At 43.8% G+C, this 20,709-nt stretch overlaps 1 protein-coding gene across 3 annotated transcripts in view; it reads left to right on the top strand.

The window, feature by feature from the left end:
- Positions 1–403: 403 nt before the first annotated feature.
- NSMCE1 (non-SMC element 1 homolog (S. cerevisiae)) overlaps positions 404–20,709 on the top strand; it is a 35,525-nt gene continuing 15,219 nt past the window's right edge. The window contains exons 1-2 of one of the 3 annotated variants that reach the window (XM_010837224.1): positions 404–462; positions 7,655–7,801. In XM_010837224.1, the coding sequence (XP_010835526.1) occupies positions 7,666–7,801 (136 nt within the window). In that variant the 5' untranslated portion in view covers positions 404–462; positions 7,655–7,665. Of the gene's footprint in view, positions 542–5,857; positions 6,006–7,654; positions 7,802–20,709 lie in introns of those variants that run through there. The other 2 variants (XM_010837225.1, XM_010837226.1) reach the window with 2 other exon arrangements.

Here is a 20,709-nt window from a genome sequence, read left to right as displayed (position 1 = left end):
CCAGGATTCTAGTTTAGGCTCTTTGACAACAGAGGCCTCGTTCTTGACCATGGGGCAAACACTATCAGTTCTACAGAAAGGGAAATTGCCCCAGGCAGAGCATTCAGTTGTGCCCATGGAATCGAACCCACTAAGTAGGGCACACAGTACTCTTGTTCTTCCTCTTATTGGGCCGCGGGGTGCCACTGCGAGGTGGGAGGCGGAGGACAAGAGGAAGCCCTTTCCCATAAGGTACAGAGAGTCGCGTAGGATGCGCTAACTCCGGACCTAATTGACAGATCCCGCGGCACCATGGCAACGGCGCGGGCTGCAGAACGGAAGTGCGTCACCCTATGGGAGGGCTAGATCTGTGATGGCAACCAATGGGAGCGCCATATCCGCGTTCGCCCCGCCTAGAAGGAGGAGCCGAATCCTCCTTTCTGCCTTCGTCGTCGTCTGTGTGGACTGCGCTTGGGCGCTGTGGTGGGTAATCCGGGCGTCGTGGCGGGAGGCTGAAAGGAAAAGAAAACGGCCGCCTGGAAAAGCGAGGGGCGGGCAGCAGGTGCGGGTCAGGCCCCGGGGTCGGTCCCGTGCTGTGCCACAGGGTGTCGCCGGGGTCCGGGGGCCTGGGGCTTCTCAGTTCCTGGTGGGGAAACTGAGGCCCCGAGAGGGGCAGCAGAGCTAGGCAAGGCTGGAAGCTAGGCCGTTACACGCAGACGGACGTTTTAAAGCCGTAATATTAGGTGGAGAAATACTTTAAATCAGAATATTAGGTGTAAAAGCGAAATACAAAATTGACCAATCTGAGTAAGTACGGCCTTCCACTGACCATGGTTTCAGTCTTGACAGCCTCTATGCTTCCCCACTATTTTGGGTACAGAACTTATTACTTTGTACAAGTGCGCAGCTCCTTATTTCAAAGCCCTGAGGCTACATGTGTTCAGAATCCCGAATTTCTCTAATTTTCCAAAGGTAATGTGCATACATTGTAGGTCCTGTCATATCTTCAGCAGGGTCTTGAGCAGTGTCTTGTAATCTGATACTTTTTTCTCAGCTAAATATATGCATATGTACACTTATGTATGGGGATAAATAACAACCCTAAATAATCTCACCTTAGGTTAGATCAGGTTTTCAAACTTAAAAGATTTGCTTTTGAGAATGTGTTCGATTTGAGAATTGCAGAGAAGGGACCTGGATGATAATTTTATTGTTCACTCATATTTCTTGAATATTTGAACCGAGGGTGTCAGAATTCCTAACTCTGCTTTTGTATGGTCACTCCCTGTCTCCATTACTAAATCTGTTGCCTTCTTCCTTCTCAGCCTGAGGTTCCTCATCTGTAAAATAGGATCATGCTTTCTTCATAAGATTCTGACAAAGATGAAATGAGACTGTGCCCATGAAGCATTCACACCGTGTCTGGCACTTGGCACAGGTGGTTATGTTTGAGATTTTCTTATTCCACAAACTTTTCTATTTATAAATTATTTGGGTAGGTAATACATATCCATGGTTAACCCCTGCCCCCTTCATAGAGGCAACTGACTTCTCTGCACAAACAAGCCTTATGTATTTTTCACCTTCACTTCCCCCACTGCTTTTCCCCCAGATTATAGCACTGTATACGGTTCTGTACCTCTTCCTTCTTATTAGCATTAATTTTGGCTATTCCTTAACATACTTATATCATTTTCTTTTTTTTATTAAGATAGTAACACACAACTATAAAATATATGTTTGAGGAACAAAAGTACAGTGACCATCCACCACCTAGTTAAGAAATAGAACATCATTTTCTCAAAGCCTACATTAAATTCTTTTCTTCCCTCCCCAAAGATAACCACTGCTCTGAGTATTGTGTTATCATGCCCTTGTTCTTCTTGTAGTTTTTAGTATTATCTCATGAATGCAATGTATGGTTTTTGGATTTAATATAAATGGGATCCAAATATATATTTTGTGTGACTTGATTTTTGCACATAATGTTATGTCTAAGAGATGCATCCATATTGCCATGAGTAGCTCTACTTCATTGCTGCTTTGAATTCCATGGTATGTTTATAAATGCTTTTATGTAGATATTCTTGAAACTGTTGCCAGATTTTTGCTGTTACAGCATGCTACTTTTACCTTAGGAAGTTTATAAACCTACTTCCTGAGGTAAATGAAAGCTTCTGTAAGGCATATACCTACGAGTGGTTTTGTGGGGATATGAGATTTGCTAATGTTATCAAATAAACATCTGAAGTAATTATAAGGGCTTATACTCTCACCAGCAGTTGATGCAGCCTCAGCCATTCTTAAGAATATATGCCTGTCTGGTGATGGATAAAACATTAATCACTATGGTTTTAACATTCATTTGCCTGTTGAGAGAGTGAACATTTCTTATCTTAATTTATTAATCACTTGTGCATTCTCTTTGTAAAATATTCCATGTTCATTTTTCTCTTCCAGTTGTCTTCCTCTTACTGATTTGTAAGAGTTTTTTTTTTTTAAATCTCATTATGGATCTTTTGTGGTTTAAATGTGTTTCAAATATCTTCTAGTTTGAGCTTGTCTTCTGTTTCTGACTCCCCTGCTTTCTGTTTTTGGTGAGCAAAGTTCTTAATTTTAAGAAAGTCGATTTATCAGTGTATTGTATGGTTTGTTTTTTTCGTATCTTTTGAAGAAGTCCTTCCCTACCTTTGGGTCCTAAAGATAAACTCCTGTGTTGTTGTCTAAAAGTTTTATAGTATTCCTTTCTTATGACCTTAACCCTCAAGAATTGGTTTTTGTGGATACTGTGAAATAAGGGTCTAATTTTATTTTGTTCATGTATGTATAATGGGCTGTCCTGGCACCTTTCATTGAAAAGTGCTTTGCCCTGGAGTTCCATTTCTGCAGCATGCCAAGTATCCATATATATACCCTTTTCTATTCCTTAGTTGTCTGTTCTGTTCCATTGGCCTTGTTTGTCCATTTCTGTACTGTTATCACAACTTTATTATTATTATCACACTTTTTTCATTACTCTAGCTGTATATATTCGGAGAAGGCAATGGCACCCCACTCCAGTACTCTTGCCTGGAAAATCCCAAGGGCGGAGGAGCCTGGTAGGCTGCGGTCCATGGGGTCGCTAAGAGTCAGACATGACTGAGCGACTTCACTTTCACTTTTCACTTTCATGCATTGGAGAAGGAAATGGCAACCCACTCCAGTGTTCTTGCCTGGAGAATCCCAGGGACGGAGGAGCCTAGTAGGCTGCAGTCCATGGGGTCGAACAGAGTCAGATACGACTGCAGCGACTTAGCAGCAGCAGCAGCTGTATATTAAGTCTTGGTGCCTGGTATGACAAGTCCTCCGGGAATGTCTCTGCCATTTTGTGTTTACATTTTCCATTTACATTTTAGAATCATCTTGTCAAAACATGCAGTCATGCCCACCAAGCCTGTTAGGATTTTGATCGGAATTGTTTTGATTCAGTTACATTGGATCAATTTGAATTTTAAAGTGACTGCTTTTAACTTTCATCCTTAAGTGTTCTGTGTGCTGTGGTTTTTGTAGATGTCATTTAGTAAAGGAAGTTTCCTTTTATGCCAAATCTGTTAAAAGAGTTTTTATATGAACAAATGTTGAATTTTATTAGCTATTATTTTCTGCATCTATTAGGATGATTGTGTGCTTTTTCTCCTTTATTCTGTTACTGTGATTGTTGATGTTGTTGTTTAATTGCTAGGTCATGTCCAGCTCTTTTGCGACCCCATGAACTGTAGCCCGCCAGGCTCCTCTCTCTATGGGATTTCCCAGGCAGGAGTACTGGAGTGGGTTGCCATTTCCTTCTCTGGGGGATCTTCCCAACCCAGGTTGCTCACATTGATTTTGTCCCCTGACCTCTCCAGCTTTATTGAGATATTATTGACAGATGCCATTTGATTGACTTTCAGTGTTAAACCCTTGCTTGATGACAACATATCATTCTTTTTGCGTTGCTGGATTCGGTTTGTTAATGTTTTTGCTTAGGCCTACTGCATCTGTGCTCATGAAAAATATTGAACTTTTCATTTTACTTTCTTTTGACGTCTTTGGTAGGTTTCTGTGCCCGACTTATGTCAGCCTTATCAGATGCTTTGGGGACAGCTTGCTCTTTTTCCGGCTCTGTGATAGTTTGTGTAACATTTGAAATTATTTGTTTCTAGAATACTTGGTAGAACTTCTTGATAAATCCATTGGGACCTGAAGTTTTCTTTGTGGGAAGATAAATTTCTCGTAAAATGTCTATAATGGTTCTAAAATTGTTTACGTTTTAAAATAATCTTTAGTTTTGAATGAATTCTTGTGACTTTATACATATTTAAAATTCAGATTAATTTGTCTATAATATCTTTTTAAAACGTTTGTGTCTGCATTTGGTTTCCCTTTTTCATTCCAAATGTTATTTATTTATAAATTTTCTCTCCTTGAAAAATCTTGTCAGAGGTTTGTCACTTAATTATTTTTTTCAAAGAATAATTTTAGTTCTGTTGATCTTTTCAGATATGTACTTATTTTCTATTTCATTAGGTTCTGGTCTTTGTTTTTTTTTGTTCTTTAACTTTCTTTGTATTTAATTTGCTGTTATTATTTTTATAGCTTCTTGATATGGGTGTCTAACTCACTAATTTTCATGCCCTCCCCCCTCAAGTATATATAAAAATTTAAGGCTGTTAATTTCTTTCTTCTGTTTTAGTTTCCTTCCACTGGTTTTCTGTGTGTAATATTTTGTTATTTTCAGTTCAAAATATTTTCTACTTTCCATTAATAATTCCTCTTTAACAATGGCTTATTGAGGAGTATGTTTCTTAAATTCTAAACAGCTTTTCTAGTTTTCATTTCTGGTTTCCACCTGTCTTGCACTGCTGTCAGAGAACATATTCTGAATGAGACCAGTCCTTCATAGTTTGCTGAGACTTGCCTTCTGGCCCGTATGTGGCAGTTTGCAAAATTATTCTGAGTATGCTTAAAGATTCTGTATTCTGTTGCTGTTGGGTGCAGTGTTTTATGCATGTCCATCGGATTAAGCTTTTTGCTGCATTTTACAAGTCTTCTCTATAAACTTACAGATTCTTTTTATTCATTTTATCAGTGATTGAGAGGACTATGTTAAAATCTTCCACTACAGTTATGGATTTATATGTTTGTTTTTGTAGGTCCGATTATTTTTGCCTTAGCTACTTGGAGGCTCTGATATTAGGTGCTTAAATATTTAAAATTGTTAGAGCTTCTTTGGAACCGAACCTTTGTATCATTTTATGGGGACCATCTTTATTTCTAGTAATAATTTCTGCCCTAAAGTCTATTTTGTGTCATATTAATATTTGGTTAGTTGGTATATTTTCCTATCCTTTTACTGTAAATTTTTTGGCATTCTTATGTTTTAGAAGTAACTTCTATGTCATATAGCTAGGTTTTATTCATTATTCAATTTGGTTAAGTTTTTGATCTAACAGCCTGGCTGTATCATCTATTTAAAGACCCATAGTTTCTAGAATAAAAGTCCACAGAATATTCTGTTCTTATCCCTGGAACAACCACTGACAATTAAGGGTGTACTCAGTACTAAAACGGACTTCCCGGGTGGCTCAGTGGTAAAGAATCCACCTGTCAATGCAGGAGACGTGGGTTCGATCCCTGGTTGGAAAGATCCCCTGGAGTAGGAAATGGTAACCCACTCCAGTATCTTGCCTGGGAGATCTCGTGGACAGAGGAGCCTGACTTGCTACTGTCCACGGGGTTGCAGAGAGTCAGACATAGCTGAGCAACTGAGCATGCACACACAGTACCTAAAAATTGAATGAATGAATGAAGATATCCTATCCTAATGACAGGAAATACACTTGGCAGGACTTGAGCACTTTCTGGAGCTGAGTCAACCCCAGAGAAGAGGAGGATCAGAGTTTGAAGATTAGGTCTGTGGTGTCTCTATGTCTGCGTGGACTGTAACACCGGAACCAGTGATTCCGAAAGGAGGACTGCAGGGAGGAAAAGGGTTGAGGAAGGAGAAGGTGGGTCCAGCTGAGGGGTTGGTTGAGATTGAGATGCTGGTGAGATATACTTGAGGGTAGCTAGCAGGCAGGCAGAGGGGCTGGTCGTGAGATAGTGTGTCTTCTTAGTTTTGAGGCTTAGCCAATGATGCCTTTAGAAAGAAGAGTAACCTGCGTATCTCCTGGTCCTAGTTCTTGGCAGACCATTGGTAGTCATATTTCATTTAAACTTCATCATATGTGTTAAAGATAGTATTATCCCCATTTTATAGATTAAAAGACTGAGGTTAAGCATATTAGCTAAACCTCTGTTTATTCTGTGTTACATTTCCCTAAGGTAATAGCAACTTTCTGATAAGATCATGGTGTCATGGGAAGTGGATATTAAAACCTCAGGATTCCAAGCCCCTCTGCAGTCAGAACTTCCAGAAAAGACCTGGAGATCTGCATTTGTAATACACAAGTTGGGTGATTCTTACGATCAGGCGAGTCTGGCAAGCACTGGTCTCGGAGCCCTCCGTCTAGTTCTAAATAAACCCCAGGTCTTACCCCTGCACTGCACCACCTCTCTGTGGCAGGAACAGGTTTTTAGATCAGACTTGTGCTTTTTTTTTTTTTTTTTTTAATCAAGGCTCCTTTTATCAGCTCTGATCTTTGTGGTTTGTGGAAAGATAGCGTTTTAGTAGAGAGCAAGGAGATTTTCACAACACCCTGCAGTCCCAGCACAACAGTTGTTTTATCAGTGGTTTGGGAGAGGAGAGGGAAACCAGCTCTTATTGTTTCCTCGAAGCTCTCTAAGCAGTGAACGTTATTCTAATTTTATAGTGAGAAATGGGACCTCAGCTAAATTTATCCCAGACCATAGACCTGGTGGGAGGTTGAGCCAACTTTCAGACTTGGAATTGTCTACTAGTAAAAATGGCTAACTTTTTTTTTTTTTTAATAGCATTTAGACTGTTACCACCAGGCTTCTATATGTATATTTTAAATTGAGGTATAGTTGTTACACAATATTTTAAGTTTCAGGGGTACAACAGAGTGATTCACAACTTTTAAAGGTTATACTCCATTTATAGTTGTCACAGGCTGTTACGTTCTTTGTTCGTTTATCCTCATAGTAATTCTAAGGAGGATGTTTCTGTCATTCTCACTTAACAGATCAGACGCTGAAGCGCGTAGAGGGTCCATTTCCCCATTTCACACCCCTCTGTGGTGGAGCAGCCTGTGAACCCCGGCGTTCTGGCTGCTTCCAGAGTCCATTTTTTTCACCAGTTGTTGTTGTTTAGTTGCTAAGTTGTGTCCGACTTTTGTGACCCCATGGACTGTAGCCTGTGCGGCTCCTCTGTCCATGGGATTTCCCAGGCAAACACACTAGAGGTGGGTTGCATTTCCTTCTCCAGGGGATCTTCCCAATCCAGGGATTGAACCCACGTCTCCTGCATTGGCAGGCAGGTTCTTTTCCACTGAGTCACCAGGGAAGCTCAAGCTTCTTACCTCTGCACAGTACTAACATGCCTCGTCCCTGACGTGTGTCCTTTTCACCTTTTTACTAATCAGCGTGATGAACTTGATTCTAGAAACTATCACAAACTTGTAAATTGGAACGCAGCATGGAGTATCACTTCTGGTGTGCTCGGACGTGACTGGATTTCCTTTGCTTCCTTTTTTAGCTCCTCCATCCATGCAGGGCAACACGAGGAGAACGGGCGTCATGACTGATGTCCACCGGCGATTCCTGCAGCTGCTGATGACTCACGGTGTGCTGGAAGAGTGCGACGTCAAGCGCTTGCAGAAGCACTGCTATAAGGTCCATGACTGTGAGTATCCTGCCCTGCTCCCAGGCTGCTCTGCTGCCGTGTGATCAGGGACTAGTGCCGTTGGACCCACACCGCGCACCCAGTCTGCCCATACTCCTGACCTGGGCATTCAGGTTTCTCACCAGCCCATCTTTCTCATCTTCAACTCTTGATTTTTTTTTTTTAAGTAACTCTGACGTTTAGCCCAGTGGCTAAGAACCTGGACTCTGATGGCTGGATAGTCGTGGTTCACACTAAAGCTCTAGCGCCTTCTCCAGTCCGAGTTTCTTCACCTCTGAAATGAGAATGTTTGTTTGTACTTGGCACCCGGGGTGGCTCAGAGGCTTAAGAGACATGGTACGAACTACACATCTGGCGTGGGAGGCGCTCAGTGGCTGCTGACGTAAGAGGGCAGCTTCGCACAGTGGTGGAGGGCACAGCCTTAGGCTTGGCCCAGCTGGTAAAGTTCACCCCTGCCTTGTGCCAGCTGTGGGCCTTGGGAGCGTCTTCTCAGTGGGTTGTTGGGAGAAGCGAAGATAATACACGTGGAGCACTTAGAGACAGGACCTGGTTTCAATAACTGGAGGTCTCAGTAGAAGCAAGAGGATCCATTTGGACAGATCAGTGAAACCCACATTCATAGATCTTACTCAGCTGAATGTCAGTGTGGGTAGATCTCATTGAGTGAAAAAGTTGGTAAATTATACCTATTGTACTTGTGCTAAGTTTTTTGTAAGACATAACAATCTTTATTGTTCGTGAATACATACATCTGCGTGTAAAAATCTAAAAGTGGACTCTCAAAGGATGTGGGGTGTGCTGTAAGGTGCTTATCTTTGGGGAGAGGAGGAGGGGGATCATTTTGTCATTAGAAATCAATGGACACCTCATTGTCTATTTTGTTCTTTGAAAAAGAAAAAGACTTGAAGTAAACATGGGATTATTAGGATAGTGTAGTGGTTGTCCTGATTAACAGGAATAAGTGTTTTTTTATTGTATGTTTTTGTCTTTCTGTAGTTTTGTGAGTTTTTTTGGCTGTATCAGCCCTTAGTTGCGGCATGAAGGCGCTTCCTTGTGTCACGCAGGATCTTTCATTGCGATGCGCGGACGCTCTAGTTATGGTGTTAGAGCTCAGTAGTTGCAACAGTCAGGCATAGTTGCTCTGCGGCTTGTGGGATCTTAGTTCCCCGAACAGGGATCGGACCCATGTCCCCTCCTCCTGCCCTGCATTGCAAGGCAGATTCTTAACCACTGGACCACCGGGGAAGGCCCTCTTTGGATATTTTTAATTTTCAAAGGAAATAGCTAAGCCAAGAGGGCTGGGGTAAGGTGTGAGCGGGGCACTGGGGACACTGGTCAAGGGACCTGAGACTAGCTGCCTTGTTAGAGAACCGTAGTCTGTGTTGTGACGGAGGCAGAAGCCAGGTCCCCAGGAGCTGAGGGGGGAAGAGCAGTAAGGGAAGACGGGGAATACAGAGCAGTGTCCTTCCCGATGTGCAGGAGGGGGTGGACAGAAGGGGGTGGCGTTCAGAGAGGAGGCAGGGTTTGAAGTGGCTGGTCTGCTGATATGTTCATGGGAAATCCTGGGAGCTGGATGGTGCATGGCAACAAGTTAAAAAACTTGGAGGGGCCCTCAGTAAGGAATCCCTTTAAACTCCACTTGATCCTTTGTGTCCAAACTTAATTGACGTATGAACCTTGGGAAACTCTGGACAAGAACATATGCTGTGGGGGAAGAGAACATGTTCTTGTGGTGTGTAGGTTTACAGGTTATGAAGAGCCCATAATTGTACTCCATAGTCGTGGGTTTTTTTGTTTGTTTGTTTTTGTTTTTTAATTCTGTGGACATTGCAGACCTTCTGGAAGGATTTGAAGCAAGACAGTGACATAGTTATTGCTGTGCTTGAGACTTCCTTCCTGGTGAAAATATATCTGCTCTGATTGCCTGTACCGTGGTGGATCGGGGTCTTTGGTGAGAGCCTCAACCCTCTCCAGTATTCTTGCCTGGAAAATCCCATGGGCAGGGGAGCCTGGCCAGCTGCAGTCCACGGGGTTGCAAAGAGACATGACTGAGTGACTCATACTTTCACTTTTCCTTTATAGAAGTGGAATATTACACCTATTAAGCTCCCTTCTCTTGCTCTTTAAAAAATACAGCAGGACTTTAACCTGGCCATGAGTGTCCTTCAGCGATAGGCAGAGTCATGTTTTTCTTAATCTTACCTATGTGACCGTTTCTTCTCTCTTTTAGTTTGTTATCTAAGTCCTGACTGTGAGCTTTATTGTTGATGGGGAAGTTTCAGAGCTGACTGTAAGGAGCTGTATGATGCCTCAATACTAAGAATGAAAGTGTTTTTGCCTTTATTTGACCTTTAAAGTTGTCATGACCTAATTTAGGAAAGTCCTGTAAAATGTGTCTAGGAATTGATTTATTCTTCACATTTCATGTACCATTTCTGTTCATCAAGATCTGGTCATGGCTAGGATAGTCAGGATAGAACTGCAGATGTGTTCTCCCATCTTTCATTAAAAAAAAGGAGAGCGAGAGAGAAAAGCTTGTTTTTAAGTGTCAGTGTTATTTGAGAGATTAATATCCCCAAGGGATGATGAAAAGAAATCATCTAAAATTAAGTAAAAGCTTAGAAGACCAATATTATTAATCTCCTATCATTTGAAGAGATTCCTAGGAAATTCCCCATTTACCAACTAGAAAAATGTTTAGGTCCTCAGAGGAGGACGAAGCAAAGAAGTCATTGAAACTGCAAGTTATTCTTGCAGTTTCCCGTAGCGTTTGTCCCTTTTATCAAAACACTTCCTAATTTGGGCTCCCCTGTTACTGTCATTAGGGGAAGACCAATTCCCCACATCTCTTGGCTAGTAAAGAATTATTATTATTATTATTTTTTTGACATCCTGGTATGAAGCCTTGGCCTTTCTTCCTGGCACTGGAGCAGCTTCGATTTTGGCCCAGGGCTTGTGTGCAAGCATGTGGCCATCCGGCAACACTTCCTGAGACTCCCCGGTGGGCCAGGCCTCTGGGCAAGGGCTGATGACACAGAGATAAACTTTACTCTGGGTTTTGTGAGTCATGTACACACAATCAGACAAGTTCAGTGTAAGCCCCCTAGATGGGCGTAGGTACAGGAGGCCTGTGGAGTGCTGGTGAAGACTTGTACTGGAGGATTTCCCCTTTTGACCGGGTTAGAGCAACAGGGACTCTTTACTTTCCTGTCTGAAGCAATTGAAAAATGGACAAAATACTTGCAACCCTGAACTTTAGTCAGTGAAGGACAGTGATCTCTTGAGAGGTGAGCAATGAGGGTTTTTTCCATCTTGACACCAAATATTCATCATCATTTTTTTTTCCCCCCAACACTACCTTCCCAGTTCTCTGCATACCAACTGGGTATGCAGTGTTCAGTGTCCAAGAACTCAGTTCAGTTCTGACACTATGTACCTGGAGTTAGGTGTCAGATCCCACCAGTGAGGGAGGGACTTAGTCCCATGAGATTGCACCTACTTCCTGTGCCAGTTGCAAGTCCTGAGCCACCCATTCTTCTGACTGACTGACTGTAAATCAAGGGTTCTCATGACACCCTCCTCGGGTTCAATACTTTGGTAGAATGAGTCTTAAAACTTAAAAAAACATGTTACTTGCCTTTGCTGGTTTATTATTTGTCTGACTGTTTGCATCCCCAGGGACTGTAGCCCACTAGGCTCCTCTGTCCATGGGATTCTCCAGACAAGAATACTGGAGTAGGTTGCCATTTCCTCCTCCAGGGGATCTTCTCAAATTAGAGATTGAACCCACATCTCCTGTGTCTCCTGCACTGCAGGTGGATTCTTTATCCATTGCACAATTGGGGAAGCTTTTTAAGTTTATTGTAAAGGATATAACTCAAGAGCAGTTGTACAGATAAGATGCAAAGCCAGGCTCTGGGAGGCAGGGGTGGTTTGGAACCTCCGTGCCCTCTCTGGGTGCTCTACCCTCTTAGGGCCTTGATGTGTTCACCGTCAGAGAAGCTCTCCATATCTCAGCATTTAGGGATTTTTTAGTGCAGGTTTTATCACATAGGTGTGATTGATGAAATCATTGGCTAGTGGTGATTAGCTCAATCTCCACTCCCCAGATTTGTGGAATGAGGCTGAAAGTTCCAAGCACCAAATCAAGGCTTGGTCTTTCTGCAAGCGGCCCTCATCCTGAAGTTAGTTAGGGACCTGCCAAGAGTCATCTCATTAGAACAAAGGACCTGCCTGTCACCTTGTCACTCAGGCAATTCCAAGTGTTTTAGGAACTGTGTACCAGTAACCAGGGACAATGACCAAGGATCTTTCTTACACCACAGGGAAAAGGGGGGTGAGCACTACAGTTGCCTCCACTCACTGCCGTGAGAGCGTCTTCAGGCCATGGCACAGGGGGACCAGGCAGAGCCAGACAGACTCTCTTGAGTTGAGGAGGAGCTGAGAGCTCAGGAGACGAAAGCAGCTAGGGTTTGCAGGACAGGGTACTGGAGAAGAGAGGTGCATGGAGACAAGAGTAGAGATCTGCAGAGCACCCCTCCACTCCTGTCAAGGGTCGAGCTGAGAACTGATCAGCAAGGAGCTCCCTGAAGCTAAGGAAAGAAACACTTGAGAAAAAGCATTAGGGAAGCAGTGTGGGATTTTCACATGGGGCTGGGAATAGTGCCTGTTCCAGGCCCAGATGGCTTCCCTGGTGAATTCTACCAGACCTTCAGGGAAGAAGTAATACCAGTTCTACCTTAGCTCCTCCAGAAAACTGAAGAGAACACTTCCCAACTCATTCTGTAAGAGTTGCATTATCCTGATACTAAAACCGGATAGATACTGCAAGGAGAGAAAACTAAAGACCAAGATCCCTCATGAATGTAGATACTAAAGTTCTTTTTATCTATTTATTTTTGGCCATACTGGGTCTTTGTTGCTGTGTGTGGGCTTTTGCTACTTGTGGTCTGTAGGTTTCTCGTTGCCGTGGCTTCTCATCTCTTGTGGAGCACGGGCTCCAGGGCACGTGGGCTTAAGTAGTTGTGGTGCATGGGCTCAGTAGTTGTGGCTTAGTTGCCCTGAGGCTTGTGGAATCTTAGTTCCCCGACCAGGGATCAAACCCATGCCCCCTGACTTGGCAGGTGGATTCTTAACTAGACCACCAGGGAAATCCCTGTAGGTGCTAAAATTCTAAACACAATTTTTGCCAGTTTCATTCAGCAATATGTAAAAAGGATGATATGAAATGACCAAGTAGGGTTTACTCCAAGCATGCAAGGGGTAAGCACTTGAAAATCGGTCAGTGTAGTAATTCACTATATTAGCAAACTAAAAAAGCAAAACCATAAGATCATCTCAGTAGGTGCAGAAGAAGCATTTGACAAAATCCAGTTATCTTCGCTGACATGATGAAGCAGAAGTCTCTTACAGAAAACCAATGAGATCCTCCTGAGCAGGGTGTAAGCAAGATAAACAGGGCCTCAAGGCTTAGAGCAGGAGAGAGGAATCAACAACTGTCTGCACAGAGCTGAAATATCTAAAGTCTATTCTGATTTGAAAAAAAAAACAAAACCTTCAACGAATAAATAGGAAAGGAAGGGAATTTCCTTAACCCAATAAAGGGGATCTATGTAAAACTACAGCTAGTATACTTAATTGTAAGAGACTGAATACTTTCCCCTTGATTTCAGGAGCAAGACAGGAGTGTCTGTTCTCATCATTTCTGTTCGTCATTGTACTAGAGGTTCTAGCCAGTGCACTCAGGCAAGGAAAAATAAAATAAAGGCATCCACATTGGAAAGGAAGAAGTAAAATTGTCCATTTCCAGACGTGCTCATCTGTGTATTACAAAATCTGATGGAATCTTTGAAAAAGCTACGAGAACTGATAAGTGGATCTAGTAAAGTTGCAGGTTGCAAGATCAGTATACAAAAAATCATTTGCATTTTTTATGTGTTAGCAGTGAATCATCAGAAATTGAAAAAATTTTTTAAAGCACCAAATTTATATAGCATCAAAATATGAAATACTTAGGAATAAATCTGACAAAAATTTGTAGGGAGCCCTGTAAACTGGAAATCCCAGAATACTGCTGAGAAAAATTTAAAAAGAGCTAAATAGACACACCATGTTCATGGGCTGGAAAATTCAGTATTGCTAAGATAGCAGTTTTCCTCAAAATGATATGTGTTAATACATTCAACTCAATATCACTCAGACTGAAATGATTTGGTGGCATTTCAGGGGGCTTCAGGGAACTCTGATCCTTGATGTCTCAGCACAGAAAGAATCCAGCGAGAGGCAAAGTGATAGGTAAGAAGTGATTTATGAGACTAGGATGCTTGTGAGGCTTACAGATGGGCCAGCAAGAGGGTGGCATGTGCCGAGGACTTAGTGGGCTCCAGTTTTATAATCACAGAGAAGTGGGAAGGAGTTGAAAGACTACCTTCTTCCTTATTCTTGAGTAGATATCATGCTTCCCTCATCAGCTTCTCCAGGTTGGGCAGGGGAGTTTTTCTTGTTGCTACATGGTCAAGCTGGGACTTGTCATGGCACAGTGGAAATGAGCAAAAAGGTAGTAACATATGCTAAAAATTGTAAGTCATTTCAGGTTTTAGTATAATGTCACTGTATTCTTAGATTTTTAGTTTTGGTGCAAGCAGAGGAGTGTGTCCTAGGAATCATTAGCTCACGGGCAGGATGTGGGTCTCATGCCACCACTGTTTTAGTGTTGTTATTTTAGGGTGGGTCTCATGCTCCTGCTGCATGGTTTTGTTGCTAAGCAAGCCTTCTTGGTTTTGTGGTCAAGCAAACCTGCTTTCTTGAGTGATCGTTAACTTACGGGGGTCTCCCATACTTCTTGCTTTACTTACAGTCCCCTGAAAAGTGAAAGTCGCTCAGTCGTGTCCGACTCTGGCCTGGTAGACTGTAGCCTACCAGGCTCCTCTGTCCATGGAATTCTCTAGGCAGTAATACTGGAGCGGGTGGGTAGCTGTTCCCTTCTCCAGGGAATCTTACTAACCCAGGGATGGAACCCAGGTTTCCCACATTGCAGGTGGATTCTTTACTGTCTGAGCCACCAGGGAAGCCCTACAGCCCCCTAGTGGGATTAACTGTTTAATTATCTACTTTTTCCCTTTACTCTGTTCCTATCAGAATTCCAGCACGGTCTTTTTTTTTTTTTTTTTGTAGAAATTGAAAAGCTGATTCCAAAATTCACATGGAAATCCAAAGAATCAAAAAGAGCAAAAACTGTTTTGAAGAAGTCAAACTTAGGGTTATTAATGCTAATTAATTATCTGATTAATTAGGTTAATTAGGTCAGTTAAGATGACCTGATTTTAAGACATTATATAACTACTATATCAAGACAGTATGGTATTGGCATAAAGAAAGATCTACAGGTCAGTGGAATACAATAGAGACAGCTGATTTTTGATAGACATGCGAAGGCAACTCAGGGAAAATAGTCTTTTCAAAAAACAATGCTGAAATAATTAGATATCCATCTTCAAAAAAGTGAACCTGAGCCAACTTTGCACCGTATATAAATGTTAAGATTAATCATATACCTAAACATAAAACCTAACACTATCACACTTCTAGAAGAAAATATAGGAAGAAACCTTCATGACCTTGGATTAGGCAAGATTTCTTGGATATGATCCATAAGAGAACGAATTATTAATTGCACTTCAAAATTTTAAAATTCTGCTCTTTGAAATATACTTAGTGCTTAGAGAATGGAAAGACAAGCCAAATACTGAGAGAAAATATTTGCATATCACATATCTGATAAAGGGTTTGTATCCAGAATATATAGAGGACTCTCAAAACTCAACACTTAGAAAAATACAACCCAATTGAAAAAGGGACAAAAGACTTGAACAGACACTTCACCAAAGAAGTTCTGTGGATGGCAGACAAGCACACGAAAAGATGCTTATCCTTTCATTAGACCTTAGGGAAATGCAAACTAAAACCACAGTGAGAGACCACTAAATGCCTGTCAGAATAGATGTGGTTTAAAAGACTGTGTATCATGTGTTGGCAAGACAGCGGAAGAACTGGAGCACTCACCTCCTGTTGGGTATAAGATGCTATAGCCATCTTGAAAAACAGGGCGGCAGTTTCACGACAGCTATTTCTCTCTCATGTATTTGTTTTTAGGCTCAAGAAATGAAGGTATATGTCCACACAAAGGCTCACGCCTAAGTCTTCAGAGTAGGTTTACTTGTAATGGCCCCAAAATGGAAAAAAAAAAAAAACCTAATTGTCCCATTGACAGGTGAACTGATACATGGACTGTGGTGTTATCCATCTGATGGTGGGTTCTACTTAGCATTAAAAAGGAACGAACCATTGCTGTGTGCTACGTTATCAATGAATCTCAACATGGTCATGCCCAGTGGGGAAGCCAAGCAAAGGGGAGTATATACTGTATGAATCCATATATACACAGTTCTGGACAGCTCATACTTAGCTGTAGTGAGAGAAAGGAGTTCAGCGGTCTCCTGGGGATATGGCGCAGGGGAGGGCAGTGAGGGGTGGGAGAGGGATGACACAGAGACATGAGGAGACTTGTAAGTGGTGACGGATATGCTTAGTATCTTGATTGTCGTGGTGGTTTCAAGGGTCTTACTAAACTGTGCCCTTTAAACTTGTAGGTGAATTGTATCTGAACAAAGCTGTTTAAAAAAAATCTGCATTTAAACCAGCTTTGCTACTTGGTAGCTGTGTAACCTTGATCAAGTCACTCAACCCCAGAGCTTTATGAATGGAACATGCGGCATGTGTTCTGTGGCCTGTCAGTGCCGTGTAGGGAAGTCAACAGGTTTCCAAAATGTAGCTCATTCTCTTGGTCTCATAAGGCCCTGTGTCATCAATGTGGGACTCAATGAACATAGAGGCAGCATTCAGGAGAAGTATTCTTTCTGCTTACCTGGAGAGGCCCCCTCCTCAAAGTGAGGAGGCCCCCTCCTCAAAATGACTCCCAAGATAGTTGGCGTTCAGTTTCCTAAAAACAAAGCAAGCATGGAAACCTGAATTTTGAAGCCTTTGTAAGGGGCCCAGGAGCCCTTGGGAAGTAGGTATTTCCTCCTGATGATGTTGTCAGGGAATGGTGTTGCCCACCTTGGGGGATTGAGGGGGCCCCGAATCTGAACCTGACTCTTGGTTGGAATGTGTGGCTTTAAGGGCAGAAGCAAAATGTCACCACGGTCCACAGTTTCATGGCAACAAGTCTCTCAAAGTTACTTGCCTTGTTAAACTCTGGGGGCTGGTCTTTCTGGTTTTGTGTGGTTGAACGTGTTGAGTTTTAGGAAATCATTGGGTGCAGCCTCCTTGTCTTAAGAGCAGGAAGTAGAAATCCCTGGAGTGTGGATTGCTGTGCGGCCCCTTCTCACACAGTGGCTCTGGGCTCCCCCCTCCACTGCCCCGTGCTGCCTTCCACATTAGCGCCAGATTCACTGAGGGCCTGCCTGGCTTGAAGCTCCTAGCCTTGCTTTTTAAATTTATTTTTTATTTTGAAGTAGTTCCAAACTCACAGGAGAGTTGTAAGAACTTCCCCTACCCTGAATCATCTGAGAGTAGGTTACCAGTTTGAAATTCTGTTACCCCTACATTCTTGGGGTGTTTCCTTCTAGCAAAGACATTCTCCTACGTAACCACAGGACGACCATTAAAAGCCAAACATTAACATTGATGCGTCACTATCATCTGGTCCACAGATCCCGTTGGGAGTTTCTCCCATTGTCCCAATCATGTCTTTTTTAGCAAAGGAGCCACCCCAGCATCACGTGTTACATTTCGTTGTCATATACAGTTTGTTGGAAGGACAAATTAGGTAGAATGTCTAAAATCTTAGATTGAAAAATTGACACATTATTTCAGTGAGTAGAATAAGCAATAGGATGTTCAGGCAAAAAACTAGTGAACTGAAGTGCATGTACCAAAAATAGGTTAGGGGACACTGTCAGAGGAACGTGGGAGTGATGGATATTTTCTGTTTGTCAGACCTCTCCTCCTCGCTTTGTTTTTCTCGTGTGGGTTTACACGGCCATTTCTGCGCTCAGGGCTCCGGCTCATGGTGCGTGGCCTGTGTTAGTGGCGAGGCAGTGCTACTGCCCACCTTTCCGCTTAGTATTCCATCCTGTGTCCGCAGTCACGTTTAAACGCACCTTCTCTTTCCACAGAGGACTCAGTGATGATCAGATGCTGGCTCCAGATAAGTTTTCCTCCTGCTTTTAATGATCTCATTGCACATTCCTCTCCTTTCACTGTGATAATAACCTTACTGCTGTCAGCCGGCTTGCCTTTCCAGTTAATCAGGGGGGATTACGCGTGTGCCCATAACTGAAAAGTGGCATAAAATTAGCATGAAAAGTAACATCTCCAACGGGACTTGATGAATTTTCAAACATATGGAATTTCACAGCAGGCAGCTGTGATATGTGCTCAGGCTGGAGCTTTTGGGTTCTGGAAGTTCTGCAGCCAGGAGGGAACGAATGCTGTGGCTTTCCCATCTCTGGCTCTTGAAAGACTCACTGCATCCAAGTCCGCGGGGTGAGGTTGTGGCGGGGTGGGCACGGTCCCTCCCCGGCCAGCGTGGATCTGCTGAGCTGGGACCTCGGTGTGCTCCACGCTGTCCCAAGCATGGGCCTCATTAGGTCCGGAATGTGTTTCTCACTGCATCCCCCCAGGAGGGGCGGACTTGTGGGTGTGTGGGAGGACTGGCAGTGAGTTCAGCAGGAGCACCACACACACCACTGGCAGGAACAAGGAAGCCTTTTCTTGAAGATGTGAGTTCAAATCAGGGACTTGGAAAAGTTTTTTGGTTTTTTGTTTTTTTTCACTTTCTGTCTTTGCTTTCTGTTTTGTAAAGGAAATCTGATTTACTTCATGGAAAAGTTGTGAGGGTCACACAGGGAGCTTAGGTGACGTGCGTGGCTTAGCGTACTTCCTGCTCCTTGCGGCCCCTTCCTTCCTGCTCGTCCCTCCCCATAGTGTCCACTCTCAGATCCCGGGGCTGGGGGTGGGGAAGTGAGCCCCAGAAGGTCTGTGACGTTGGTCCTCAGTGCAGTGGGAATTGCTATAGGAATTCGTAAGCTCAGTCTCTTTCTTTTTTTCCCTAAAATTATTTGTTTTTGGCTGCGCTGGGTCTTCACTGCTGTGCGGGCTTTCGCTAGTTGTGGCGGGCGGGGCTGCTCTTGGTTGCCGTGCACAGGCTTCTCATTGCGTTAGTCTCTCTCGTTACAGAGCATGGACTCTAGGGCACTCGGCCTTCAGTGGTGGTGGCACGTGGGCTTAGTAGTTTTTGGTTCCTGGGCTCTAGAGCACAGGTTCAGTAGTGGCGGTGCATGGGCTTAGCTAGTCTGTGGCATGTGGGATCTTCTTGGACTAGGGATGGAACTCGTGTCTCCTACATTGGCAGGCAGATTCTTTACCACTGAGCCACCAGAGAAGCCCTCTATAAGCTGATTTTCTGATACTGGGGTTTTCTTAGAAAATCTAGAAAGTGTGGTCATCGTTTCCTCGGAGAAGGAGATGACGAGTGCAGGTGCCGAAGGGATGTGAGTGCCAGGGGAAGGCCAGCACAACCGAGTGTAGAGCGAGCAGGCACACACGAGTGTGGCCGGGAGTGGTGGGAGCCACGGGTGGCTTCCAGGTGGGTGGTGGTGGTGCCAGGATCTGGTCTCACCCCGGCTGCACGTGGAGGACGGGCTAGGTGGTGGGGACTCAGAGGAGGGCTGCAGTGAGCAGGACGGAAGTGTCAGTCCTCTTCTGACAGCACCGCAGCCTTGCATGCCTTTCAGCCCCTTCCTAAGCCCTGCTGGGAATGGGCCACTGAGCCAATTCCCACGTGTATGAGGTGTGGGCATTAAGCAAAGACCACCCAGATGAGGACAGGCGAGAGCTGTTTACTTAGAGCTTGCTCTCTCAAGGCACTTGTGTTTTGGAGACCTGATGGCAGGCTGAGGAGTGGGGAAGCTCCATGGTAGGGGAGAGGGAAGGCCTCGGCGGTATCCTGATTGGAGGCTGCGGCTCGGGAAGCTGGAGGCAGGCTAACTAGAGGCAGGACAGCCTGTGATGGGTTTGGGGGAGCATTCCTGACTTTCTCTGGTTGGGCCTAAGACAAAAATCAGGGAAGCTGTCAGTTATTAATCAAGACTTGGTCATTCTACAGAGCTTACTGTTGGCTTCCTATAGGTGATAGGTTGGTTTCCTGGGCTGGTTGGTGCCGACTGTGGATAAGAGCCCTGTTTTTATACGTGGTTATTGTCGGTTTGTACATCAGTCTGTCAGATGAATGTGTGTGACACAGTTGTTCCTTTGAGTTGTTTCCTCTGAGAAACCACAGTTGCTTCTCTGGTGGACCTGGGACACTGTGGCCTCTGTAGTCTCCCTGTGTCTTTATGGCAGGGTTCCAGCCCAAACCACATTTTGAAAACTGGTGCTGTCATTGGGGTCTAGTTTGCAAGTGTAGTTTTTACCCTATAGTATTTCTAATTTTTAAAAACTGTTTTTTTTTTAAACTTTTCTCACATGAGAAAAAACAATTTTTCTAATAAAAATCTAAAAATTGGGCACATGCCTGGTGCAGAAGAGCCCTGCCTCTTTCGACGGGACGCTCGCTGTCCACTTCACCCTCTGTGCCCGCTGCTAGCCACATCTGTGCTTCCCGCCCGGCCTCCATGGACATCTGGCTTGTCAGTCTCCACAGCTCTGCTCAGATGAGCTTGAGGGAGAAGCTCAGGGACGAAGCTGAGCTGCTCAGTCCAGCAGGGGTGGCAGCCCAGCCCTGCAGAGCCTTCATCAGCTCCTCGACTGCTTGGATGGTTGCGGGTGGGGGCTGCCACGCATCTCAGTGATGGGTGGACCGCTTGTTTTCAGAGGGCGAGATGAAAATGAGAGGCACGTGAACAGCA

This window comes from Bison bison, unplaced genomic scaffold, assembly GCF_000754665.1.
Source record: "Bison bison bison isolate TAMUID 2011002044 unplaced genomic scaffold, Bison_UMD1.0 scf7180017864072, whole genome shotgun sequence".
NCBI classification, from domain to species: Eukaryota; Metazoa; Chordata; class Mammalia; order Artiodactyla; family Bovidae; genus Bison; species Bison bison.
This window is presented reverse-complemented; position numbering and strand designations above follow the sequence as displayed.